This window comes from Hylaeus anthracinus, unplaced genomic scaffold (genome assembly GCF_026225885.1).
Source record: "Hylaeus anthracinus isolate JK02 unplaced genomic scaffold, UHH_iyHylAnth1.0_haploid 27395, whole genome shotgun sequence".
Lineage (NCBI taxonomy): Eukaryota > Metazoa > Arthropoda > Insecta > Hymenoptera > Colletidae > Hylaeus > Hylaeus anthracinus.
In genome coordinates this window covers 86,141-114,075 of record NW_026535198.1, presented here as the reverse complement: position 1 = coordinate 114,075, position 27,935 = coordinate 86,141, and the positions used below count along the sequence as shown (strand labels likewise).

Here is a 27,935-nt window from a genome sequence, read left to right as displayed (position 1 = left end):
TCGTGGCGAGTCATCGTCACGGTCAGCCGACTTTGCAATTATATTTACCATTTATTTGATCCCGTTGGATAAACAATTTTTACTTTACGGTACGCGTACTGTCGACTTGCTTTTCGGAGGATGTATAGTATCCACGAAGTTGAAAATTATAGCGAGTAATTCCATCGGAGCATATTTTTTCCCTGTCCGAAATGATGAAGATATACGTTGTCGATGATTGGTCGTGTCAAAACACGCGTACACGCGATATTATCGAATTAGGCAACCCGTACGTTATAGAACGTAGCAGCGATCGATATCGTTCGATGCAGGAAACAGTTTATCATTGAACGGAGAAGTGGTTTAATCACGCGTGTCTCGTAAGGACACACGCGATGACGAAGATAAATAGCCGGTAATCGTCCACACTCTGTGTTTATTATCAATACTTGCAAAATTTATGCGAGTTATTTACGCTTATTGGAATGTTAAAAAAAAAAAAAAAAAAAAAAACGGACTTAAATGTGGGATCACAAAAGTTAAAAGATTAAGCAAGATCAAAATTATCTGATATCGTCGGATTACTGGTTGGAAACATAAACGAAGATTATCTTAATATTTCACGGCACACGGCCAACCGATAAGACGGTGCAATTTGGAACGCAGAGCATTATATTTATACCCTTGCTTACTTTTTCGTACGATGCTCCTATTTCTGTCTTCAATTACGATAAGATGAATTTTTTCTTTTAATCGTCAATTGCTAGTGCAATGTCCACCGTGAGGTAAAGATCTTCAAAGCTCATCACAAAGTACTCTTCCATCCCTTCATTCATCCACTTGGAGTGAATTTATCAAAGTTAGCGTCTCTCGATATGCTGTTCAGAGTACGCGGAGTACCGACGAGGAAAATCTCTCTCTACCCGACAGCACGCCGACCAACCACCATCAGAGACAAGAAGAGGAGTAGCAAGTGAACTCGCATCAGCAGAATCAATTGAAGAAGCAAAAAGTTCGCTAACTAACGGAAGGTGCAATTCATCGAGGAAACCAAAAGGAAAGGTAGCGAGAAGATTGCCGAGTGATAAAGATTGTTAATGTCCAGTTCTCACCGTTTCGATCGTTACTGAACTTTCTATTACGGTCGAGCCACCGACAATTTATATCGTTCTGTAATATCTCGTTGCTACCTTTTCGGTTTCCTTCAAGAATTATCGCGAGTGACGTACATACAGATAATGGGAAAAATAATGTGAAACTGTTTTACTTAAATCAAGTTTCGAATTGTTACCACCTCAGCTTTAGATCATTGGCGAAATTAATCTTGCAAGTGTTAATATTAGGATGTACTTGCTCGGTACCTCGTGAATCGATTCTACAATATACGTGTACAATAAAACAAAAATCTCTGCGTAGTTCACCGAGAGAATTGTACCAGCTCCACTCGCGATGTTTTCTCACAGGAATATCGTAACTGTTCGGATCACTTATTTAGTTCGAGCACCAATTAAACTACATGGCGCATAAATATCGAGATACATCTTTTTACGAGTTCGCGAGGCTAGAATAAAGTCCACGGACGGTAAATTCGACTCTCGCCATTTTACAACCACGCGGGCACTCCGACGCGCTCCCATATTTTCTTTTCCTGCAACTATGAGTGCTCCTAAAATTATCCGGCAAGGACAATCACGCATTCCCGTTCTTATTCTTTATTTACAAAAATTATCTCAATCGTATTACCTGAAGACCCGGGGCACCGTAAGGTTTATTACACACGCAATTAAACCATCGCGTATCCACTGTTTCTCATCACGCCACGCTACCAATCCATTAATAACAAGTTCCATCGTATTCACGCACGTTTGGAACCGTTAATACTTTTCACGCCAACCACGCCACGCCGCGGTTACGCGTATATTTTACTTGTGTTTACGGCACGGCGAACAATATTAACTGTCTCGACGGATTGACTTTTACGGAGGTTGCACTTCGTACCGATACGTCTCGTTCCCCCGTCTGGTTTACGATCGATAAAACGGTTTCGAGAGAATCCATATTTTAACGGGAATTTATCATCGCGGCCGCGGGAACCGAGACGTCCCCGCGTTCGTAATGCGTTAATTGCTCAATCCGTGGCTGACGGGAAGCCAACGAAGAAACTTCTACATCATTCTAATTCATGAAGCGGCCCGGCGGAGCTGTTCCGCCTAGTAGCACGGATAGCCGTGCTGGATTTTAATAAACGGTTCCCCGGTCAATCCTATATACACACCCCGAGCTGCGGAGGTGTTCCGCCTGGTAGCTGTCAGGACGACGCAGTCGGGGAGAGGTTAATCACCCGCGTTGGATTTTAATAAACGGTTCGGGGGGCAAACAAAGCTGGTCATCAATAACCATTCCTCTCTCCCTCCCTCTCGCTCTTGCTCGTTGCCCCCTCTTTCTGTTCCGTTGGGGCCCACCTCACGAGCCCCGAGAGCAGGCAACGCCACGGCCATGCCAGGGCCTTTGCCACCAGCTTGTCGAGCTTCATCGGACAGCGAGATAGGCGGAGATCGTATCTTCGTGGTTATTAATTAACCGGCGAGAAGGGAAAGCCTCCTTTCATCACTTCGCGAACGATCTGCCTTTGGTTGGCCTCGGTCACGGCCTTCCCAATCGCGGACAAACTCGGCAACGCTCGTTTCCCGATTCTTGCCAACTCGTCCCCGCGGGGAAAACTGTCGCGCGTGTTGATTTCGATAGGGTATGGTTCAACTTGATAGGCACACGGTATCCGACGACTAACTCGAGGTTTCCGACACCTGTGGCGACTTTGTCGACGAAGGATTGAGCCACCAGGGACCCCAGAATTTCGTGGTATCGAACCAAGTAATTAAGCCTTTGGAAATCGAAGAAACTTTGCTTCCTTCGATCTCCTATGATTTCTTGTTAATCGATGTCGACAAGGTGGAGGTTACTCAATTCGACATGTATACAGGATGTTCCAGTATAAGTGATACAGAGCTATAACACCAAAGCTATCGGCCGCATGCAAAATTTCAAATATGATATATATGTAAGGATTTTATTTATTAGGTTGTCCCAAAAGTTTCTTTCGCTTTATTAATAAGTAATACATGCACGATAGTTTATGTTTTATGTTACATTACTGAATTGTGCACGATTCATTTTGCTCCATTACTGTTACAACATGAATATCTATGAAATTAGATTGTCTATTTATAGAACCGCGACCACATCAAATAATTGAGTGCGACTCGCGAAAGAAACTTTCGGGACAACCTAATTAAGTATGTCGGTTAGGACAATTATCCCACGTGTTTCTGGGTGTGCAGTAATTTTTATTGTAACAAAAATGGGTAAACTAAATAATTCTCGCTGATTCACAACTCACAATTCTCGCTATTCTTACGCTGCTCGCAGTTTTACAAAATGCGTCTCTCTCTTGTTCCTTCGCGGTTTACATACACGGTTTCGTAGTTATTGCTCTTTACTCTTCTTTCTCTCTCTCACTTTCGCACTCGCCGGTCACTCACCTGTCGTACGCTTAAACGTCTTGTTGACGTTTGGTGCCGTTGACATTAGCCAACAGCTCGCGTGCGCGTCTTATCAGCTGTGCGAGGACACGTTTTTGTTCTAGTCCTCGCACAGTGGTTATCCGTCTCCCACATATATAAATATAGCCCCCGAATATTGGAATTCTTTCCATTTTCCTTCGTTGGGCCTAGAATCCCAAACGAGACCCTCCGTATCGTTTTCAAGAACCGCATGGTGCTTACTGCATCAAGGGGACCGCCAGGGGTCAAACCGAGTTTGCTCCTTGAAAATTTGCAAACTTTGATAGCTTGAAAACTAATAAAAATCGGGTAAATACATTAAAGCTTAATGAATTCTTTTTGAAAAGTACTATCGCATGGTATAAAAAAAAAATATATATATATATATATATATATAGTTCCATTTGAAAAACGAAACTTGACCATCATATCTCGTTAAATAACAAAGGTAACAAAAATTCCTTCGCGCTGAAACATGAGGCCCATTTTACCATGCAATTTCCATATTTGAAATTTTGTATTCGGCCGATAGGTTTGGGTTAGAGCTCCGTATAACTTAGGCTGGGACACTCTGTATGTCTCTCAGATATCAACCCCACCGCTGCCATCACATTCTTATTTCTTTTGCCCGTAGTTTCGCCCGAGTAACCCCGACCACCGGTGTAATATGATCCTCACCGATTGATACGCTTCCGTCGAGTGTTTTCTTTTTGTCTCGGACCTCTTTCTCTTTCACTATCTGTCCTTTTCTACGTTCGACGCTCGACTCGTGTCAAGTGTAAACACATAAAAACACTCGAGTGCAATGTTTTGGGTCTCCGATTTTGCATGGCTCCTTCAGTCGTACTGTATCCTCGAATGTGTTCCCAACAAACTTCGAGCGTGGAGAAGGACAGCGAATGAAGAAGAGGACGGAGCGACATGCGATAAATGTCGACCAACGCCGGGATTATTTCGGTGAGACAATACGTAGTAAATACGTTCCGAATTACGTCGTGTTTGGTCTCATTTTAATCAGAAAAATGTGAGTAATAATAAAAAAAAGTTCGATCGTTGCATTAGCATTGTCTCATCGAGATATCCGATCCCGTTTCATGTTCCTGTCCATTTATCGTAGAGAAACTTGTGCATTTAAGGAGACCGTTGAATTATATATGTATATTTCAAAAAATTGTTTTTTTTTTTTATATTAATACGCGAGCTAAACAATCGTTTGCGAAGCTTCGATTTTAAAGTCGAAACAATTCTACGATGTGTTACATCATGCCACATAAGAAATAAATTTCAGGCATTCCGCGACCATGTAGCAATAACGATGCTAACGCAGCGCAACGTCGATCAAAATTCCGCTGTTCTATAATAATCCAACGTACGCTACCGCTACTTGGTAATAAACCAACTAACTTCATTCGATCAAGGCATATATATAGATTGTTCATTACAAAGAATCATTCTTCATAAGAATGAAACCCGCATGCGTCTACGAAACTGAATGGAACATTTAATGTATCGTTGAACGAGGAGGGAAAAAGAATGGGGGGAATTAATAACGTGTACATTCCGCGATTTTTACGAGCAGGCCGGTACTCACCCATTTATGGACGTGCGGCTGATGAACCAGGACAAGGCAGATCTCGCCAAAGAATGCCACGCTTGCAGCGGTATAGAGTCCGATTTCTCAGCGGATTTCGTTAGGAAGATTTCGGCAGTTTTGTCAGGTTGGTCACGCTGCGGACCTGTCCCTAGGGGAATCCATAAACGGACCAAATCCTCTCGAACTTTGGTACTGTTTACTCTGTACCACTGTAACAAGAAGAGAGGGTATTAAAAATATCTCCGCGATACGTGGCCACCATTTTCGATTACATAACGATTTCATTCGTCTGGGAGACATTCGAAGGACTACACGTTTTTGTTGGACATTGTCTTTTACGTCGTACGAGAAGTAACTTGTTAAAGAGAAGATCGTTGCCCCTTTCAGACCTGACGTCCGCAACAGCGGACACGAAATTTAAAAATAAAAAATTCAAATTACGAAATTTAAAGTTCACGGCGATAATTCATTCGGTTCAAATTGGAACAGGGAGAATAAACAGAAAATGATAGGTAACGCGAGAAATGGAGACTTTTATTTTAACCATACTTAACCCACGCCTGCGAGACCCGGTGGAATTCGAAGAGTCGCGAGTGTACAAATGATTGTTGACATTACGCTAGGATAAGACATCCTTCGCGTGTCTGCAATCACAGGCGGCGAAATAAATGCTCGCGTCGTCACGTGAGCCCGGCGAGCCCCGAACGGCTGCGAATATTTTCAATTTCGCAGGCAATCACGACATGCATAACGGCCCGAGCTCTGCGAATTTCGCGACGCGGGTTAATGCGTTAAAATAACAGCCGCGGCGTTACGATTCATTAAAATCTCGCGAGGTGGCTGGGTGGCAAATGGTGTTTCTCGCTTCATTAACAGTGGGAACAAGGGGGTGGGGGACCTCGTGTCGCGACATTAACGATATTCCACGAGGCCCGTGGGGTGGTTTTTCGGTCCAGGAACCGCAAAACAGTCGGAGAAGCAATTACGTTGACCGGTCCCCGCTGGTCGCGGCCAGGTACACGACAGATATCCGATTTCATCGTCAGCTTCCGAGAATGAGAACCAATTACGCCTGCCCGGGGCATTAAAGAATCGATCTAATTTGCGCGCTCTGGTGGTGGCTCTTAATGGCGAAGGAGCCCGACCGATGAAATTATACGAAAATGTAATCAACGCGCTTTTTGTCTCGTTTCGCTCCAAGGGCAGGGGTGTAATTAGGAATGCTTTTGCGCCTCGCGACGGGAGACACTTGTTGCTCTCACTCCCTCCCCTTCGTCTCTCACCTCCCCTAGCTCCCTACGTCACTTTATTCCTGTTCCTTTTCGCTCGACAGTCGATCCTGCGTTTTTCCTCCTTCCCCACCTCCCCCCCCCGCAGCCCCTTTTATTCTCCAACCCCGCGTCTCTCTCTCGAGGCTCGCCAAAGGGAAAGATAGGAGAAAAAAACCTCCGAGGATGACGAAGGAACGAGGAGGGGGTACAAAAAAAAAAGAAGAAAGAAAAAAAAAAAAGGGTGAGTCGAGAGATGGAAGGACCAGGCCACAGAAGGTGAGTAATTAACGCCGTGTTGCCCAGGTGCGCGGCCCTAAGAAGTCGTTTATGGATTGCTCGGCAGCCACACCGTACGCGGCCATCAATTAGATTCTCTAATTAAAACAGTCCCTCCTCGGGCCCCCGGGGGAATTAACTCTGGCGAACCTCTGTAATATTCTGTCGACTCTGTCATCGTCGGACGGGGCGCCCGAGCAGCCGCGATTTTTTAAATCGCTGCGGAACCGATACAATGTACCACCAGCCGGTGCCGCCGAATGGACCGCAATAAAAACGTAATTACCCAGAGGTGTTTCTTTGTTCTCGTACTTCATTAACTTTACGCCGCGTTGCGTATTGTGCTCGCCCTCTCGGGACTGGAATTTAGACGCGGTTTCCCCACGAAATCCCCCGATCGACCAGCCTTTCTCGGATCCTTGCACCGACAAATTTCAAACTTTGGCGAAGAGCACGAATTTGGTAAGGATAGAATGTTTTTCTTTTTTTTTTTTTTTTCTGGACAACTTCGTCGTTAGTTCGCGACTACGATACAGTTTGTATCGTGGCATTTTTCGGATTAGCTGTTTATTAGTAGTCGTTTCGTTGAATTACGTTTCTCGAAAAGTGTAAAGACGCGTGAAAATAATTGTGGCCGCAGCTGGCGACGTAGCGAATCACGAAGCTCGATTATTATAGTAACGAACTTTTGACGAGCTTTCGCAGCCAACTGAATTGGTACAGTGACAAAGAAGAGGGAACCGAGGGGATATGAAAATCAGAAAGCCGTGGTTGCCGAGGAGAGGCAGGGGGCAAGGGGAGGGGGAAAGGGGCCCATACAATTTTAATTATGGCTGCCAGCATGCATCACTAATTGCAGGTAGCCGGGCTTCCCCCCTCCGTCATCACACTTTGATTCGACTTTTTCTCAACTTTTTCTTAACGAATTACAAATGGCTACCGACGTGGTCGTGCGCTGCCGGACAGCATTCCTCTTTGCGTCATTAGTGGCGACTTTCTGTGGCGCTGCGCAGCGCCAGAGGGAGACGGAATGAATCAGGTAAAGGGGAAGAGAAGAGAATCAGATTCGCACACCTTCCGTGTAGTCCGCAGCACGCACCAATCGCCTTCTGACTCGGATAACAAGTAGCCAACTCGGAAATCACAGTCATCTAAATCAACGTCTCGCAACGCACCGACAAACAACGGAAAGACTCGATCTTTCTACAAATGGACTTCCCCTTCTTTTTCACTTGTTTCTTTCTCTTATTTCTTTCTTACTTCTCTCCAAAGTGGCGCAAATGCTAAAAATATTAGTATATCGAAGTCGATAGCTAAACCTATGTATCGTTGGCTGTAAAACGTAAATCAGTTCGCGATTACGATAATCTTATTTCTGAACGAGTTAGTACAATGTTCATTTATCTGTGTTTCGAGGACATGGAGGATTTTGCATCTCGAACGATGCAAAATCGATAAGCGCTAATTAGCTAGTTGCACGCTCTCGGTGATCGGCGATAAGTAAATTTATCGAATGTTCGAGAAATACAGCTATCGTCCGAAGAAAAATATGTTTATGGCGATAAACGCGCGTGATAATCGATTGTTTGCGCTGAAAAGGTAGCCAGAAGTCATAATACGTAGCTTATGGAGGTTTAGTTGACCATTGCGCGAGACTCGTGTTCGGTACAATTCGTCTGAAACGGTTATGCGCCCCCTTAAAAGCGGTACTCTGCCGTGTATAGGAAAACTTGCGAACCGTAAACACAGTCGTATAACCACGGCATCGTCGAAAGATGCGTTTCGAGACTACGATATTTTCGATTGTCTTCGCCCTTCGAGATCGTCCGTTCGAGTCTTACAGATATCGTTGGAAGTACTATGAACTTATAAAAAATAATTTCGAAATGTATTAAAGATTTATCTTTTATTAAAACGTGCTTTTATTTTGAAAGAAAGATTTCCAAATAAATCATAATATACGAGAGATATTGTTTCGTACTCGAATCGAGTAGGTTAAGGAAACCTGGATAAAAGAACGTTGCCATCCATTGAACGTACCGCCGCTAACGATACCGATACGCACCGTCTTCCTCGAGCAGCAATTACATCACACTGGAGGATTGTTTCCCTCCAACCCTTCTCTTCGATATCTCGAATTCGCAGAATAAAATGGAGTTTTGCCAAGCGTAGATCGAATCGCGGGATCTCGGATTTCTCCTCTCCGGTCGGTTCATTTCTTTCTCCCTTGTCGGGTTCCTTTTTCTGGAAATCTCTCGTATTCAGGGATCGAGAGGGGGCCCCGAAGCACGCGTAAACCTGCCGTAAACTCTGAACAATAAACAACGCCGTCGAGCAGTTTATGCTTTCAGCGAGGAATACTAGGGATGTTTGGCCGCTCGTACGTGGAGCTCTTCGGATTCCTCGGGCGTGTTGGATCGCGAGTCAAACGCATTCTCTTCCTGTGCCATTATGTTATTGCTGCAGGCGGCGGCGGTGGCGGGCGCGAGCCAACGGGCGTTATATTGGCGCCGTGGGAGAGAATCGACGGCATCTTTCCACGTTTCTGGACTTACCATGTGATTTCGCTAACAACTGTACGCGAAACGCCACGCCGTGATTAATTTCACCAAACCGAACGTATCGCTCCTATTTTTAACGTTTCGTTTAAATACTACACACCCCTTAGAATTAAAAAGAGCGGTAGAAATTTTACGCAAATTTCCTGCAGCACCTAATCGATCCATTTTCCTTTGAAACTTGCAACGAAGCATCTCGCTGACAAGAAAAACTAAAAAGGCTGGGCACGACGGTAAAGAGTAAGAAGAGGTTACAAGTGTAGATAAGGGTGGCGTACTCCTTCTGGCGTACCTCCCTTTGATTGGGAAAGCAACGGTGTAACTACCCGTGAAGAGTTTTCATCGACGAGCGGCTAACGAAGCTGGCCGCGTCTAGAATATCAGTTCGTTTAGGCGAAAAAGAGAGACCTTTCGATTTTCGTGAATCCTCCGACGCGAATGCGCCGATGACCCGTGACGGCGACGTCGATGTACGTGTTTTCCTACAGGATGTTGGAAGAATATATCGCGAGTTTATTGCGAAACAATAACCCAACGCGATAAGATGATCCTTTATTTACCCATTCTTATAATTCACTCTCACTTAACCATTTTTTAGAATGTAAAGAAAAATTCTAAATTTTTTAGGAAATCCTTAAAAAATTTCAAAAGGGCAATCAGTATTCCATTGGTCATTGTTTAAAGGAGTTACTCGACCCCGAGGAGAATCGGTGACCCGGAGCGAATCGGATCGTTACCAGAACCCCAAAGACGCGGACACACGTGAACCTACGCAAAACCGATATAATCTTTTCGACTCCCTTTTCCCTGATGTACGGGTACGATCGATCATGCGTGAAACGCCTGGAAGAGCACTCTCTTGTTACGCGCGTCCCTGGATTTACGTCGTGCGCCCGAGGAATGTTTCGAGAACGAGCCGATAACGATCTGTGTCCGTCCCGCGGTTTCGTTATCCGATCCGTATAGCCGTGCAAAATAACTTGCAAATTACGATGTGTGCGGCTCCGACCGTCTCATCTGCCCCTCTCCGGCCGTTTTTTTCGACGAGATTTCCAGAGTTTTCCAGAGTCTTACGACAGGTCTCCTCCCCTCGTCGATCGCCGTTCGGCGAGGATTATCGTCTTCCCCCAACGATAATATTTTTCTCGAGAGCCACGAGTTGTTAATACTTTTTGAAACGGTCGCGATATCGCGATGCTTTGTTCACGGTGACGATAAGTGCAGGGTAGTGGCTTGAAAATTGTCAGCAGCCTTGTTAATTTATTTGTGGACGTAGGAGGGCAACGCCTTTCGCGGGGCAATCTTCTTTGTCACTCGAGAGGTGCTTTTTATTCACTTATTCTACGGTTTATTCTTGAGTAGAGGACGTCAGATACTTAAACTATTTTTTGTTTTTTTTTTTTAAATTACGAATTGAAATCACTTTTCCCGGTTATGAAGTAATTTTCTCTTTATCTTGGATAGGCAAATAACGAAGCTTCTTCATCCCGTAACGAATGCTTTAACATTCCGCCGATACTAGATCAACCAATATATTCAAAACGCGGTGAAAAATGAAAAATTGACGTTGCGGTCTCTAGCCCAAGGGAGCCAAAAGAATGTACAAGGAACACGTGTTCTTGTCCGAGGGAGAATTTTGCCGTTTAATTGGCAAAAATGCGGGATACCGAGGTAATGAAATCTTTCGTTTCACCGACTCCGTCTTTGAAGCTTTTTTGGCCAGCGCGGGCTTCGGAATCATCCGTCTGGCCTGCTCGCATCGACACTCGCGTCGCATACGTAAAGAACGCCGGCGACAAAGCGTATCGTGCGCGGCCAGAAGAATCCGTCCGCGATCGTGTCCTCCGGAACCGGTATTCTGCGTACGGATAAAGACATAAATACGAGTGCACGCGGGATCGAGCGGATGCAGAGAATCCAGAAATCAGTTTTTTCGTTACGGCGAGCCGCGCCACTGCGCATTGTCCGCGCGCATACGCCACGCGCGATCGTACGAATTGATAAAACGTAGATCCGCGGGCCATCTGGATTTATCGTGGATCCGACAAGATCTTCCTCCGTGATTCCAGGCCGAGGGGAAGCGCCGTGAAAGATTCTAGATTTCGTTCCTGGGCCATAAACGAACGCGAGCCGTATCATCCACCTTTTCTTTCCATCGCGCGTGCGATAACGGTCTATCCGTTGGATCGTTTTATATTCGCATAATGGGCAGTCCGTGGCTCGATATTATTTACATTGTCATTTAGTCGCAACCATGCGTGTCACGAGACGTTGTTCGCCACTGGGTACTCGCAGTGTATGTTTACGGTGCGCGAGATTTATCTCGAGGCAGGTTTCAAAGTTTATAAATCGCCAACCGACAATATATTTGTATTATTCACTTTTTTTTTTCGTATTATGTAACACGACGTTTTGTAAATATTTACGATTGCGGATCTTCGAAGCTTCGTGTCTAGTTGTAACTTTGCGTGGTTAGTTCATATTTTAAACAAAGAATGCGTGTTTGAGGGAAGTCAATATTTACTTATACTCATCTTTATTTTTATATTCGTGCACTATTTTCCAATGTCCTTAAATTTCGAACGCGACTCGACCACCATTTACACAGTGTGATAGGAGAAACACGAAGAGCAAGGCGTATTATTACACTTGAAAATCGTGATTCTGCTTTGTTCCCTTCGTCAACGAGAGAGAAAAATGCTATTTGATACGGCGAGAGCGAATCATCATTAATCGTTGAAGTCAACTGCAATCAGGACGTCGTTCCCCCCTTCTTCAAGGTAATAAACATTACTATCACGAGTATTGCTATTATTATTACGAGCCTGGGCGAGATACGCGTCGCTGGACCCATTTAGCAAACTCTACTCGTACATAGTGGCCCATTATGCGTTTGCCGTGTTTTCGAGTAGCTTGTAACGTCCTTTAAAAGTATACGCGTTGACTGTACAGTGCGATATCGAAGCATTGCGTAGGATTACTCTAAAAGTTTTAATTTGGTGACGGTAATACTCGGTCAAAATAGGTTTTAGAACTCTAAGCATCTATAGATTAGAAGCACAGAAGTTCTAGATGTCTCTTTGCCAGTAAGACAGCTAACTCCGCTCGCGACTGACTCTCGCCAGAGTTCTGGACGCGAGAGGATCGACGACAATGCCGGCGACAACGCAGTCGGTGAGTTAAGATTCCTAAGAAACGGGACACGCGGTGGCGTAAAAGCTAGGGGACGTAAGAAGAAGATGCAAACGTCTCGGTGGGTGGATATCTTCGTCGCCGTAACACCGTCTCTTTCCACCCCTCAGGAGCCTCATCCATCAGTCACTTAATATTTTAAAGCAGCGCCTTTCGCGACTCCCTCTTCCTCGTACCTTCCTCCCTTCGTTGCCACGGCTCCATCGCGGAGATATTGACGGTACACTAGCCTTTTAAAAACCTTGAAACACCACCAGGCCGACGCATCCACGCCACTCCGTCTGAGAGTAAAGTTTTCAGACTGCTCAGGGATATTAGACGCTGGCAGCTCCGGAAACATACCGCGCCACTGGCTTGCAAAAGGGGGTTGCGGTCGCAGGAGTGACGTCTAGCGTCGATTTCGGTCGCGCGAGGGGGTGTCCCTACCGCACGAATTTCAAATTTCTCGTTTCACGCGACCGAATGGGATTCTTCTCTTTTTCCTGCGGGCACCTGCTCGAGTGCCGCGGCTCAGCCTTTCGAATCGATTTGCTCTCTGTCGCGGCGAGAGGTTCTTGCAAGCACCGATAAAAGCTTCTTTCTTGAGTCGGCCCTGTCCACGGGTGGATGCTGGGCCCCCTCCATCGCGCGGGGTAACGATTTCCATGAGGTCCATACATGGAACGTGACATTAACCATTTAGCGATGGGGAAATTACGATCGGAGGAGAAAGACCGATGAAAGCTAACTTTGTTGTCGAATGGACGAGTAGAAGTATCGAGTATCGAGTGAACGCTTGTATACAGAACGCTTGTATACAAAAAAAAAAAAAAAAACAGAAGGTACACGGTCTGTCTAAAAAGAAACCGAACTTTTGCTATTAAGGGAGTGGACTCCCGTGCCTTGTATGAGCTCGCACGCACTCGCACAGCTCCACATCACTATACAGGGTGTCCCAAAAGTCGGGGAGGAGCCGGAAATGGGGGGTAGCTGAGACGATTCTGAACAACAATTTCCTTTGCAAAAATGTCGGATGGGGCTTCGTTAAGGAGATATTAAGCGAAAACCCCGACCAATCAGAGCGCGCGTAGACCGTTGGAGCGGCCGCGGTAGCGAAGGCTACGCGCTGGCGGCTGCGCTTGTACGCGAACAAGTGACTCGACGTGCATCGAAGGACATTGACGCTGCCGCCTAGCGCCGTAGCCTTCGCTACCGCGGCCGCTCCAACGGTCTACGCGCGCTCTGATTGGTCGAGGTTTTCTCTTAATATCTCCTTAACGAAGCCCCATCCGACATTTTTGCAAAGGAAATTGTTGTTCAGAATCGTCTCAGCTACTCCCCATTTCCGGCTCCTCCCCGACTTTTGGGACACCCTGTATACGTACATGGAACTACAAGGGCTGCGTATTGTCCTATTTTTGTCTCGACAATTCAAATTTGAGACCTCTCAATAGTCGTTTTCGCTAGACAAATGTTCAAACTTGTGCGCAAGCTCCTATAGGTAGCTCCTATTGGAATTTTCAATTTTGGGAAAAGAAAATAATCGCAGGGAGACAGATCAGGCGAGTAGGGTGAATGATCCAAGGTAACAATGCCAATTCCAATGAAAGGGACACATTATAGCAATATTTCGGAGATTCAAGCCGCTGTAACCGCCGTACTAAACGGGCTACCAAAACAGGAGCTGCAAAGGTCCTTCGAAATGTTAATTACGCGGTCTAAACGCTGTATTGACGCAGAGGGAGATTACTTTGAGTAAATAAACGTGTGTGTAAAAACTTGTACTTTTTCTTTTTTATAGCAAAAGTTCGGTTTCTTTTTAGATGTGTAATATTAAAAGCCTCCGTTTCTTAAGACTCGAGGACACGTAAAACTCGAAAATGAAATATTTGCATATTTGTCGAAAATGTCGTGGAGGGCGAGGGGTTAATAAAAACAGTCGTATAAAATCGTGGAACGTGCTCCTCGTACGAGTTCGCGGGCGTTCTTTCTTAATCGCTAGGTACACGATCACGGTCGTCTCTGGACGTTCGACCGTGACTTGTAAAAGTCGAATAAAGAGCAAAAGGGCGGAATGTAATTATAAATAGGGGCGAACTCGCGGTTTAACGTATGGGGACTGAAGACGTGGACAGTACTCGAAGCGGCTCCGAAGATGTTTCAGGAATATCGAGGACGTAATTGTCCCGTAATTACCGACCACGGTCTTGACTCTTGAGTAGCATCGTTCGAGGAAAGAGGTTTTAGTCGGTGGTTGGCCTTGTGCGGTAATTGTACTAATTATTACCGTCCCTTCCCCCCTGGCTCCTCAGCGAGCAACCCAATTACCCCGGTGGCCCGTGCTGGCACTTGGAGTTCGCGGAGACCAGATTTCGAAGGCTTATTTCTCGGAAAGAAATTTTTGCCGAGCATCGTAATTAAATACCACGCGAAATTGACACTGTGCGAAACACGAAAACAACACGTCCACCGATCGTTGAATTTTATCGCGTGACTCACTGTTAGAAAATTCAATTTTCAATATGGCAGCGCAAAGTGCGTACTTGCAATTAAAAGCCAGTTGGTTATCTAGAAATGTTCGAGTCTCGTTTGTTTAAATTTACGAGGAGGTTCTTCTGGAGAGATATTAATTTTCTTTTTTTTTTTGTGAGGGCGGGGGGGGTCGAAATTCCGAAGGAAAGTAATCAAGAATAACAGTAATTCTTAAAGCTCGTGCAATTATTTCTCCACTCCAATTTTGTGTACTTTTAAATTTCCAAAAGAGGTTGGCGATACTATTGCTAGAGAACAAATCGATTCATCGAAAACAGCTTTATCGCGTAAGTGGTTTCTTATCAGTTGCTATTATAGGACTTACAGAAAGACTTAAAGAAAATACAACTGTAATTTCTTGAAGTACTTACAAACAGGATACATTCTCAACTAAATAAAAATATCAAATAACAAATAACATTTCTACTAATAAATGCACGGAATTAGTTTCTACAATTAATAAACATCTGCGTATCCGTTACCCGCCGAAAAGCTTTGATTTCGAATCTCGAAGCAAAATATTACACGGCGACTAAGACCCGAATTAACCGAATAAATATCACGAATACGTTAATATTAGGTTGTCTCAAAAGTTACTTTCGCTTGATTAATAAGTAATACATGCACAATATTTTATGTTTCATGTTACATTACTGAATTGTCCATTTTTGGATTAATGTATACCTCTTTAATAACATTAATAAATGACTTATTATTGGAAAAAGTAACGAAGACAATTGCTTTTTTAATAACTACGATATTAAGTCATAAAGCTAACCATACACTAGTGTCCGAATATTTCTGGGAGTCACACTGTATCTTGCTCCAATTCGTTTAAAATTCTGCTAACCTTTGCCTACCATGTTTACGGTCCTGAGGCCACCGACGTGACCTCAAGCGGCGATACATGGAACGGATACGCGCGGTTTACGTGCAAAGATGTACGACTGGAACGTAACCTAGTTATGATTTTACTTACCTGAGTTTTGTCGTACGTCTCGAGCTGCTCGTCCGCCTTTTGCTTGTCGTACAGGACCCTGGCGAGGCTTCCATGGGGACGGTAACTTCTCACGCTTCTACCCATGGGCGCATCCCGATTGACAGCGGAACAGGTAACCACATTCCTTACGTCGCAGGTGCACCTTGGAATAGGCGTATCCAGGCCCGCCATGTCCGCCGTGAAGCACGTTTAACGACTATCACTTATCGCGCGTGTTTCTCATGAAACTGGGCGCCGTAATCTCACGGTAAACACTTCGTAATATAAATAAGAAAAATACGAAAGGTGACGCAGTTCGCGTAAACACGTCTAGCACGTGGCCATGTTGGCAACAGTGGCGACGGCTGGCGGCCCATTGACGAACCACGATTCGTTCGAGTAACAGTCGATCATGCAGGAAGAAACTGCATCGTTTCAGGGATCTTTGGGGACGGTATGAATTGTTTTTCGTATTTATTTTTCAAGTACGTAACGTCCTTTCTAGAATTGCACTTTTATGAGGTATTCATTCAAAGATGATGTCGATTCGAAGATTATAATTCTTTTACTATTAGGGGACATATCGATTATATCGTGTACGTTAATGTATAATTTAATTTTTGTTTTATAGACTGGTCTTTATCGTTGGAGATGAATATAAATATTATTTGATCGAAAGCGTTACTATTAATTGAGTATTTCACAACCAGATATGATTTACATACAGTGGGTGTAGAAAGTATTCGTACAATATCGATCAATTTCCAAAAAGAACTATGTAAAATTGTAACGTATTAATTTATTTTTGATAAACAATGACATTCTACATATTCTCGTAAATCTCTAGAATAGATAGAGTACAACAAAAAATAGCTATTTATGTAAGTTACGAAATTGACAAAAAAAAAAAAAAAAAAAAAAACAATTAGTGGATAGAAATATTGAAACAATAAGTATTCGCACAACTGTTTAATTTTTAAAACTTCATTAAAAGAAAGGAAATTTACATTAATTTACAAGTATTTAATAATTCCTTCGTGGGATTTCCTTTTGATTTTATAATTATTGCAACTCTTCTAAACGTTAAATTAACTAAATTATTAGTTATTCGAAGTGGGATCTTCTTCAATTCCTCTATTAGAGCTATTTTTAAAAGTACTTTCCTCGCAATTTGATGTTTTCTAATTCGTACGGAGCAATAAACTAATGTGTTTACGTTACAAACTCTACTGTAAATGGTTCGTCATAAGTAGATTGCGGATCTTTATGCATTTATAGGAAATTTGAATATGCAAGAACCTACAAAATGCAAACAATGTACAAGAATATAAAAAAGATTGAAAGTAAAGTTCATGTTACAACATTTGGAGAATAAAATAAATTCCTATTTGGGTTCAATTTTTGTAGGCACGTTTGCCAAGATTTTATTTTGCATAAATTTGCATAAAATTTATTTTTGTTAATTTCTTATATTTATTTTTTTAATTTTTTATAAAAAATTATATTAACTAGTAAATGTTGTTTGGACTATATCTATCTTAGAGGTTTCCGAGAATATATAAAATATAATTGATTATAAAAAAAGAAATTAAGAAACTACAATTCTCCCCAAATTTTTTGGGAAATTAATCGGTGTACGAATACATTCTACACCCACTGTAAGTGATAGGCGATTCAGAAAGTTTCCCATTTCCATCCTCTTGCTCGTTTTCTTTACAAAAATTCTGTAATATCTCGTAATTCTCAACGTTTCAACCAAGTATCTGCCCTTAATGGTGGTAAATCAATTCGTACACCTTCGCGAGTCTCTTCGTCGCTGTTTCACCCTATAAGAAGTTACGTACGCGCGTAAAAGTGTTTCCGTGAAATAAATATGAGTTACGGAAAATTTTCGTTACACGGGAACGTACCGATGAATATTTTAAATAGCATATTGATGCGGCACGCTACTTCCTCCCTTGCGCTCCCCACGGCGAGGACTGATAATTCATTAATTTATGATAAGCTAGCCTCTCGCCTACGACCCACACCCTCCTCTCCTCACCCCATAAATCATTTTCGCCTCTGACGTTAATTGCACGCCGCCCCTCGTTACCGGGAGAAATGAGATTTTTTTTAATTGGCAAATTTTTCACCGCCGCTGACACTGTGACACCCTCCCTCCTTCCCCGCGCAATTCCGTTCGTTCTGCAACTGCGCTGCGCAGAAAAATGTATTTCGCGTAATACGATGCGTGGAATTTTTTTTTTGTTTAACCGTTTTGTACTCTGGAACACCGCAAAGAAACGTGATTGCTGTTGGAAATACATGAATGTTTTCCGAAAGTTGTTACACATAATTATTAGCTTTTATCGAGTCGCTAACCAGCCATTTTGAGTGGTTGATGCTATTACGAACAATTAACAAAAGAAGAATAGTTGTACAAAATATTCGAAATATTTTATTAGAAATTATAATACGCGTTTTTCGATCAAAAATATATTTGCCCTGTCCTTATAAGGAACCTTGCATCTACTCAATTTCTATTTCTACTGTTCGCTTTTACTTCGCCAAATGGCGACCCCAAATTTATAGTGGCTCACAATGGCGACCGCCCCCCTTTTAATTAATCCTTGGTGCTCCAACTTCGAGGTACGTATTTTGAATCCTGAAAGGTGGAAGAAGAATGTGACCGTGGCGAGTTGTGTGAGTTCTAACTTGTCCACGACATGTTTGGACTCTGCCTGTCACTTAAAGCTTAAACATGTGGTGCACGTGTCCCCCTTACAAAGCATGGCGTGCCACTGCCTCGTGGTACATTCCACTGATTCGAATCCCTAATCCTTCCTTCGGGGTATACAGAAGCTCCGCGTACTCGAACTCGAGATGCTGGCCATTGGCGCGATGAAATCATTTCTGCACTTTTCTCTTCGCATTTATTATCGTTTTTATCGAAAGAGGCGGAGGCATTCGATAGCGATCGTGTCGTAGATTGTAACCGCAGCGTTCCACTGTAATTAAAATACCTTAGTTCTTGCGATGGATCATAGATCGAGAAATGTTATGAAACTAGGAAACTGACTGAGCGAGTCTAGACACACATTTGTATTTCAGCTACTCTAGCTCAGTATTCCTCTAACGTCATCTCTCCAGGAAGCTCCTAGATAAAGGAAATTTTTTCGTGGCTCTTCTAAAGTAGAATTAAATCTTTATCTTGTGAATTCTGTGATGTCTTTAACTTTACAGACTAATCAGTCGGGAGCAGTTTTACTCTATAACTATACTTTATTTACATAGACTAATGAAATAGTTGAGATACAAATGCGCATATACGGCCATGTGTCTCGCTATTGTTTACCTCAGCGCGACTGACCAAAACAATACTGTCCATGTAACACATGCCGAGCGCCGGCGTCTTACATATACACACATCCCCGCTCGTGGTGTCGGTGTCATCGCTTAACATACGTACACGCATCTTCCACTTGTGCTTATACGTATATATCACAAATTCATTTATATTCCAACAATTTTTCTCCGATTTTCAATTAGTGTCACGCCCTTTCAACTTTGGGTAATCGTTTTCCTTCTAACGTATAAATCTCATTCGCTACTATCCTTGCGAATGGAATAAATTTTAAATGGTTCAAACGAACGAAAATCTTTTTTTTCCCACGAGACGGTATCGTTTCAAAGAGAGGACATTTCGGTGTTCCGTTTTCGGAGGAACCTTAACTCGATAAGTCCCCTCGGTACCTGAAGTGAGCTCATAATCGTGAACAAAGCGCGCAACCGCTTATTACAAGCGAGGGCATTGTAAATTTGTAGAGGAGGAGCAGGGAGGCCGAAGCGAGAAGACGAAAGAGCGAAGGCACTGGACGGAGAAGAGAAGTAGAAAGGAAAGTGGTTGAGGGAGGCTGGAGAGGAGTCGAAAGGACGAAGCAGCGCAAAATGTGCCCCTCAGCCATCCGAAGTTCTCCTTCTGAAAATTTATCGCGCGCCCAGCCACGGGGAACGTAACGAGCAAACGCCTGAGTTTCGTCACCGACAAATCCAGATTTTAATTCGAAAAAATGACGAGAAAAGTCGAATAAAACGCTGGAGAAACGGTAGCGCTAAGCGACGAAGACTCGGAGCGACAAAGAATATTTCTTGTGTTCATTTTTCACACTTGGCGCAATTGCCAATCTTCGTTATGGGTCGTTCGGTCGCTACAAATAATTTACACGATCTCGGATCAGCTTATACTTGCATCTATACAATGTATACGTGGATCCAGATATTATCGAAAGCTGGTGTTTAAAATAATGAGGTCATTTTTTTCCAAGGAACACGGCAATCAACGGTGCCACAGTGGGAAACATTAATTAGCCCCCGACAGAGGTGCAAACCGTTATTAACGAAACTCGACCGTTGGCGCATGCACGCGCGCGCACAAACGTACACGCACACGCGCACGACGATGAATTATCGCGCCCGTAATTACGTAGCTGAAACCCGTGGTTTGTGTGTGTACAATCGTACCATCGAGCAAAATTCTAAAAGCGGTGAAACGGGTTAAATTCCACGCGCAGGCCTCCGAGAAATAATTTAATTACACCCGGGTAACGATAATTGCTGGAACGATAATTCGACGTTAAGCCGCGCCGCGGTACGTATTCGTACGCTGTCCACTTTCTTATTTCGCGCGTAAAAGTTGTTGCCGGTGTTGGCGAGTTTCAATTATCCGCGAATGAAAAGTTGGCATCGCGTGTAAATCGTCGGTCGGTCATCGCAATTATCCTCGAGTTTATGTAACCACAAAACTTTGCCTTCCGACTTGCAGAACCGTTCGATCCTATGAAAATATACGACACGGTAAGGCGACGGATTGTTTGGTTTATCGAATCGAAAGGAACGGAAAACGTTAGGATTCATTGGCGCGAGAATATAGCAACTATGTCCTAAGATGGTTGGCCAAACAAATTTTCTCTTTCGATGGCGTGAACCTTTATTATTCAGGAAAGTTATTATAAACATAAAAAGTGACGACTATACCGAGTGCTTTGACACTTAAATTTACGATTTTTTCAAAAGGTGGAGTTAATCGTTTTGTGCAGCGAACGGCTCGAATCTGTGTCGGTGAAGTCTGTGTCGGTCATTTCCTTGGGACCCGCGGTGCTCGTAGTTTTTGCGGGCAAATAAAATTGATGAAAATAAACGGACGTCATTCGCGAGTCGACCCAATAATTCAGTCTGAGAGGCACGCAGAGGCACGGCCATCGACCAGGCCACGTGGATGCATATATGACAGGAGGAGGCAGCGAGGGCTCGACTTTGGATGCCTCGGGGTACGCAAGACGTATACAGGCTCCCTGTCTTACGCATCCTGCCGCACACGGGGCATACATCACTCCACGTGTGAACCCTCACCACCACCAGCGACCTCACCTTTTAGATACCTCGTTCCCCGTCATCGTTCCTCGCTGCTCGCCGCGAATGTGTTGGTAATTATTGTTACGAGGGATAAGAAGAACGAGCCGGAAGAGAGAAACAGCGGGGATCGGTGCGTGGATCTTCTTTCAGCGTTCCCCTGTAATCAGACAGCCGGACCTGGCTGCTAGGTAGGAGGGGCGATGCGAAACCGAGAGAAAGAGAAACTGAGAGGCGTATTAGCGTCGTTTCTGATTTAAGACGGTGCATAGATACGTCGTAATCGTTTCTAATAGATCCCTCAACCGAGGAGGTGGGGTTGGTAAGCAAAACGAAACTAGAGAGGAACATCGTTGCTCGATAAAATTGCACGCGTCGTGAAATCGTATTAAAATCGGCGGGGTTTGTTCCTTCGTCATCGTGGACGTTATTGCTCGAGCAACCGCGAACGCTCGTGCGTCCTTTTTCATTAAATTTGTAGGTCGACGCGAAGTAAGACGCAAAGCTTTTGCCAAGCGCGGTTGCAACAAAATAATCATGTTTTTCTGGGCGCGCAGTCGGTGGCTGTATGAAAAAGTTTTGGGAATCGTGGCGTGTATAAAGCATCGAGGCGCTAACCGACGCCAGACGCTGGTACTCGTTCGTCTTCGGGGGACGGAGAGATCAGGGTCGTTAACACTGGTTCGCGACGGGTACATCGACGTCCGACGGGGGGGTCTGTACTTTCTTTTTTCGATTCTACATACGTACCGACGGATATACACATTGATTGCATTTTTACGTCCGTACCGGGTAATAATGCTAATTTGGTAAGTAGAAATGGGCATCAGCGGGCGGTCAGCCAGACCATGGAACACACGGTAGCATGGGCAGCGCTAATGCCTCGTTTTTGTCCTTCTCCCTCCGCGGCTGTGCCCTCCTTGTCCTTCGTTCTTCACCTCCTCGATCCGCCACCACCATCTTCTCCACCTCCTTTCGTCCTCCCCGCGTCCTCCCTTTCTTAGCCACCTCGTCGTTCTTCGTCAGACAGGCCGCCAGGCTACGGCGGTAGGCGACATAATGACGACCAGACCTCAAACCTCAAACTCTTAACTGAATCATGAGTCCTCTTGGTCGTCCGCACCCGCTCGGCTGACTTCCACCGTCGCAGCTTCTCGATTTACCTCGCGGTGATCCTCCTGCGGGGCGATGTCGGCTCGTTTCCTCTTTTTATTCGACGACGACTTTCAGTCCCGATGTTTCTGTCGTATTGAATCTCAAACACCCGCCAAAAGAAGGTCCCGACGTAAAGTCACACGGGAGATTGGCTTCTACGATGAAAACAAGCCTTTCACTCGGGAGGATAGCATCGTCCGAGAGGTAGAATCTAAATGTCTTCGACCCTCGCGATCGGGTTATCTTCTAGAAGGATGTAGTAGTTTATTAACCGTAAAATTGTAATTCTCGAGGAAGATTGAGGGGGTACGACTAGTTGCTAATATACTGACTTGAATTATTATTATTTAGGAAATTCTGGTCGAATATGAATACGCGTGATCGTACGGTTTCTCTAAAGATTGGTTTGAATTTAACGTAAAAGAAACGACATTACTTTCCAGTCTACCTAATATTTTTATTTAGCCTCCACCATTTTAGGGAATTTCCATCAAGTTCGATCATCGTAGTATTAGAATTATAATACTACTTGAATATCGATAAGTATTCGTATTTCATTCGTAAATTTCATCGAGAGTGTTTCGTCGTAGCACCCTACATTTAATGCGTTTCCCAGGCAGTGGATGTAGTCGGGGGTAGGCCATCGAAAACTTTCCGAAAACCTTTATAATGGCTCCGATAAAAAGAACCCCTGCGGGACACATATGCTACAGTGGTTTTTCTTTCAAACCACAAGTCCGTTCAATCTCCTGTTTGATTCCAGCGACAGGTAATCGATAACTGGGCGATTGGCGCGCATCGACTCGGTACACAATCCTGTTTAATAGCAAATACGGTTTATTAACACCTATAGTTGCTGCTCGCGGTGTTTGCATAAAGCTACAATTTTTTTATTTATACACGGTAACTGTTCGAAATTCGCGCGATTTGCGTGGCGCTGGTGTATACATATTACACATATCGTAGCAGCCAATCGCATTAAAAAATGTAAGCAGTTAATTGGATTAATAAATGTAATAATAAATGCCCAGTGTTTTAAGATTAACGCGTCCCGATTACCGATTGGTCAAAGAACCTTGATAAAACCGCAGCAGTCAGTCGTTAGAGTCAAAGTCGATGTATCAACACAGAGCGATTAAGAGCGTAGAAATATCGAACGAGAGTTGTGAATTTTATATTAATTAAGAGCTAAGTTTAATAGTGTATAGTTGGGTTGTATCTTTTGTATGTGTCTCACAGCTTATTAATTTCGTCTAGTTCTTTTTCTGTTAGAATAAATAAGTGATTAATTGTAACTGTTTTGCGTCGTTTATTCGGTCCTTCGTGAAAATACTTAGACTTTTAGTAAATATATTTCCTCCGAACTAGAACTCCAATTTAATATAATCTAAAGTTATTTGTACAATAATCTAGTACAGTAGCATATATTTTGTATTTGGGAGAGAAAGACACTGTTTTATTTCGTACAATTTATAACATTCTTGAAATATTGTTAAGGGCGTCGAACGATGATTGATTCGCCACGAGAATTTAACATAGAGCTTAACGCTGAAACCTCGGGCGCGAAACGACGACTCTTAAAATAAATTTAAGATGTTTTGATGAAGATGGCTCTTTCCTAATGGCAGTCACGTAGAGTTCTTTCTCCGACTGAAATGTCGAACTCGACGGGGCTGGAGAGCTCCCTATCGCGCTGTAACTATTACTGCTTAGGGGTTTTAAAAGGGGGGATTATGTCGACGACCATGGAAAGGGACGAAGGTCTACAAAGTTAGTAGCGCGAAACTAACTGCGGTGCCAAAAATATTGCGTCGTTGGTCTTTAGCTGGTCTACCATAAAACAACGACGAGTTAATGGCAAAACTCAAAGAAGAATCAAAGATTCTCTCTTGAAAACTTGATCGACGCGAAAATCAAAATACGAGGAATCACGTATTTCTCGAATATAGACGTCAAAGTAAATCCAGCAAAGCCGCTAAAATTCATTCGCATTGGGTCGTCAACAGTGGTAAAAATGTCGTAGAGCGTAAAAGGAATGGTTGATCGCGCTTGATGTAAATCCGAGTAAGAAGACGCATGACGATCCGAGTTCTGCACCGTCCTTTTGTAAGCGCCAATCGAAATGACTGGGTCGCGCCTCGCGGAGTAGATCTGTCGTCAGCTGGTGGGTACATCGTTTTCTTAACGTGGCAGAAGAAGCGTCCGAAAAAGAGAGAAAAAGAGTACCGATCGAACCATGACTACGCGCATACCTTCCTCGATATGCCGCATACGTGGAAGGTACGACGAGTGTCTTGAGAATTTTCATAGCAGCGTCGAGTATTGCGGGGAATAACGACGCCTGCTGGCTCTCGCAAGAGATAAAGTAGCCGAAAAGAAGAAGATGGATACGGAAGAAAGTGGCGGGTCGAAAAGGAGGGTGAACAACAGAAGAGAAAAGAGCGGGGAGGGGCGGAGCTTTCCGAGGTTTGAAGAGGCGCGAGTGATGAGTGAGTAATTTTGATAAAACGAGGGAGAACGGGCAGTAGCAGAAACCGAAGAAAAAACTTAATGGTAAAGTATGGGTTAATTTCTAGAGGGAGATCTCTAAAGCTGTAATTTCACATGACGAACCCTGGCGTCGGATTCCGGCGTAATAACGCGTTAATCTCCGAGCATAAATATTGATCCTGGCGTGGGTCAAGACCGAGAATCGCATGGAAATTGATTCCTCCGTTGCATTCCAGGGCAGCCGCGGCGATTTCGTTCTTTGGTGCCAGAAATGGGCAACGTTCCCAGCCAGAAACAAATATCCGTTCAACAAAGGATTTCTTCTTCGATACAAACTTTATTCGCCCAAGGAATTAATTCGTCTATTAATCTAAAATATTATTTTCACCTTTCCACAGCCGTTTATAGAAACACGGAATAATTACGCGATATCCAGTCGCTACAAAAATACTAAATTTTAAAAATCGAGAGGAGTGTATCGCCACCGCTGTTTTCATTCGTTATCCACAAATCGAATAAAACGTCGCCCACCTCCGGGCGCGGATGGCACCGATTCGTGCCCGTTTCACGGAGGACCGTCTTTTCACCTCGGTTTTATTATATGAAACGAACCAGGCCGACGACGCGGCCGTAAGAAAAGAAAGCGCGACGACATTAATCGGAAGACATGAATGAAAGGATAAAGGAGAGATAAATCCTAGAATTTTAAGCATCTGGTCGGCGCGAACTAGAGGCGCACGAGGTAAAGAAAGAACGAAAGGGAGGACGATGGGGATCCACGGTATCGGTGGGGGAGAAAAAAATATAATGGTGGCCGGGCATAGAGGGGGATATATCATCGATGGATATCGAGTAGGCGAGTTGGTACGTGAGATAATAAGGCGTGCTCGGGCATGCCGATGGAAACCGCACGCGGCATTATTCAAATTGAATCTGGTAAGAGTTATTATTGGCGGGCAAGTCAGTCCGAGTTGGCTCATTCCGCGGGCGCATTTGCGAATACAAGGAGGAAAAGAGGAGCTGTAGGAGTCAGGTAGAAGTAGGCGGAGGTGGAGAAACCGGAGGTGGAGGAAGGAAGAAAGAGAAAAAGAAAGATAGAGAAAGAGTGAGAAGGAGAGGTGGCGATTGTGGCGTTGGAGGTGGTTCGGACGGAGGGAACGACCTCGCCATCACGACCTCGGCGTATGATCCGCTGCAGTATCGCCCGATGACCCTGGTGTCATTACACCTCACTTTGGACGTCATTACGTTAATGTCCATCTTTCTTTTCCTTCTTCTTCATCTTCAGCCCCCGATACCTTTTCGTTTCTTCTGGCTCGCCACACCTTCGCCGAAGGATACTTGACACAGTTTGTGTTTCGATCCTTGAACAGTCGATGCCCTTGCTTGGTCCCAGCCTTCCTCGAACGACGTGTAAGGCCATTCTGATTGGTACTTAACCTTCGGGTCTCTTTATATTTTTTTCTCCCTCCCTTCCTCTCTCTCTCTCGTTACCAGCTGGTCATTCCTGTTTCCATTGTGTTCCATTCTGAGCCACTTCGAGCCACGCATCGCGAGATTTTTAACGAGTGCGCGCTATCTTCGGTCGCGGGTATTTTTGGTGCCACGACGGAACCTGTGAACTTGCACGAAATTATACGATAGAAACGTGAACAAATTCAATGGTTGTTCGGTGCAAAATAATTTTCGGGATCATTCGGGAAAAATTCTTCGTTACAGTAAACAAATCTCACAGCTTTCGAGGGACTTTACACGCGTCTAATCGCAATAATACTCGATATGAAGGCTCTCGATCGCTATATCTTACCCCAGAATGTTTCCTCTTTATGATCCAGCTTTTTACTTTTGGCTTGACCAGCTTTTGGGACTTTTGGCCCATTGTGCGTGGTTGGACAAGCATCCTGGCGGTGGTGAGGTGTGCGGACCGCAGACCACACCGAGTCACGCACGGTAATAACCCTCCGCGAGGGTGAATACGGTTACCGTCAGGTTAAAGCCCCACGAGTTTCGTCCTGGCCGCTATACTTGGTGTTTTTACGGTTCATAATTCAGCCGAGTGTATTTCAAACGCCTGCCAATGCGGGACCGTAACGTCGATGCTCATCGTTCCTCTCGTTCCTCGCCCCGTCCGCGGGCTGGGACTCTCCGAGCAACCCCGCATTACGAGGCGTCACTTCGGTCCAAGAAGAGATTTAAGATCGTCGTATGCGACGCGAAAACTCGTCACCCACGATTGCCCGGTTATTTATGCACTTGGCTAGCACCGAGCGTTCAGAAATTAGTTACGAGCTCTGAACGAATTGTGCGGTTCGAGGCGGTTGTTTACAACCGTCGGAAATATGTCGCATGCCCGACAATGAGGGTCAGCCGTAATGAAATATATTTTAGGGGGCAGTAAATCTCGGAGGGGCAGTTTGTTGCGCAAGGAAAGAATTCGCGATATGCTAAGAAAACGCTGTTCGAAGATTGCGCTTGTTTCGTGCCAATTTGAAGACGAGAGGACTGACCAGTCGAAAGATTGATTTTTATTGTTATACTTCCCGAAGGTGCCACCATTCTTTTTATTAAAATTTCATTTACAAATTGCAATATTCTTCGAAACTTCTGAACCCATTATGACGAAGAAAGGGGTTCACGATCAACAACGTCAATTTGTCGAGACATAGACTCGAGTCAGAAGCGATGAATACAGTCATGAATACAGAAAAAAAAAAAAACAATTCAATTACTCCTGGCGACGCACAGCAGTCAGCGTAACCATTACAAGTTTTACGGTGTGTCCGTTTCAGTTTGAAATCCGGCACGTTTTACGATTCGTTGCAGTCGTGTCTATCAATTTTTGAATTCTGCCTCGGCCAGTCAGTCAAGCATGATAGTCAATTTATTGTTTCAGAACGTCAGCGCGCGGCGCTGGTCTACGGCACGCTTGAATATTCCTTGCTTGTTTGCATCGTACAATGCACGCGCGGCGTACATGTA

At 44.2% G+C, this 27,935-nt stretch overlaps 1 protein-coding gene across 3 annotated transcripts in view; it reads right to left on the bottom strand.

Annotated features, from left to right (window-relative positions):
* LOC128893377 (uncharacterized) overlaps positions 1-16,267 on the bottom strand; it is a 29,187-nt gene extending 12,920 nt beyond the window's left edge. The window contains exons 1-3 of one of the 3 annotated variants that reach the window (XM_054154291.1): positions 15,921-16,265; positions 5,131-5,342; positions 4,636-5,027 (exon numbers count right to left, since the gene is read on the bottom strand). In XM_054154291.1, the coding sequence (XP_054010266.1) occupies positions 4,988-5,027; positions 5,131-5,342; positions 15,921-16,112 (444 nt within the window). In that variant the 5' untranslated portion in view covers positions 16,113-16,265 and the 3' untranslated portion in view covers positions 4,636-4,987. Of the gene's footprint in view, positions 1-4,635; positions 5,028-5,130; positions 5,343-15,920 lie in introns of those variants that run through there. The other 2 variants (XM_054154290.1, XM_054154292.1) reach the window with 2 other exon arrangements.
* Positions 16,268-27,935: the final 11,668 nt, after the last annotated feature.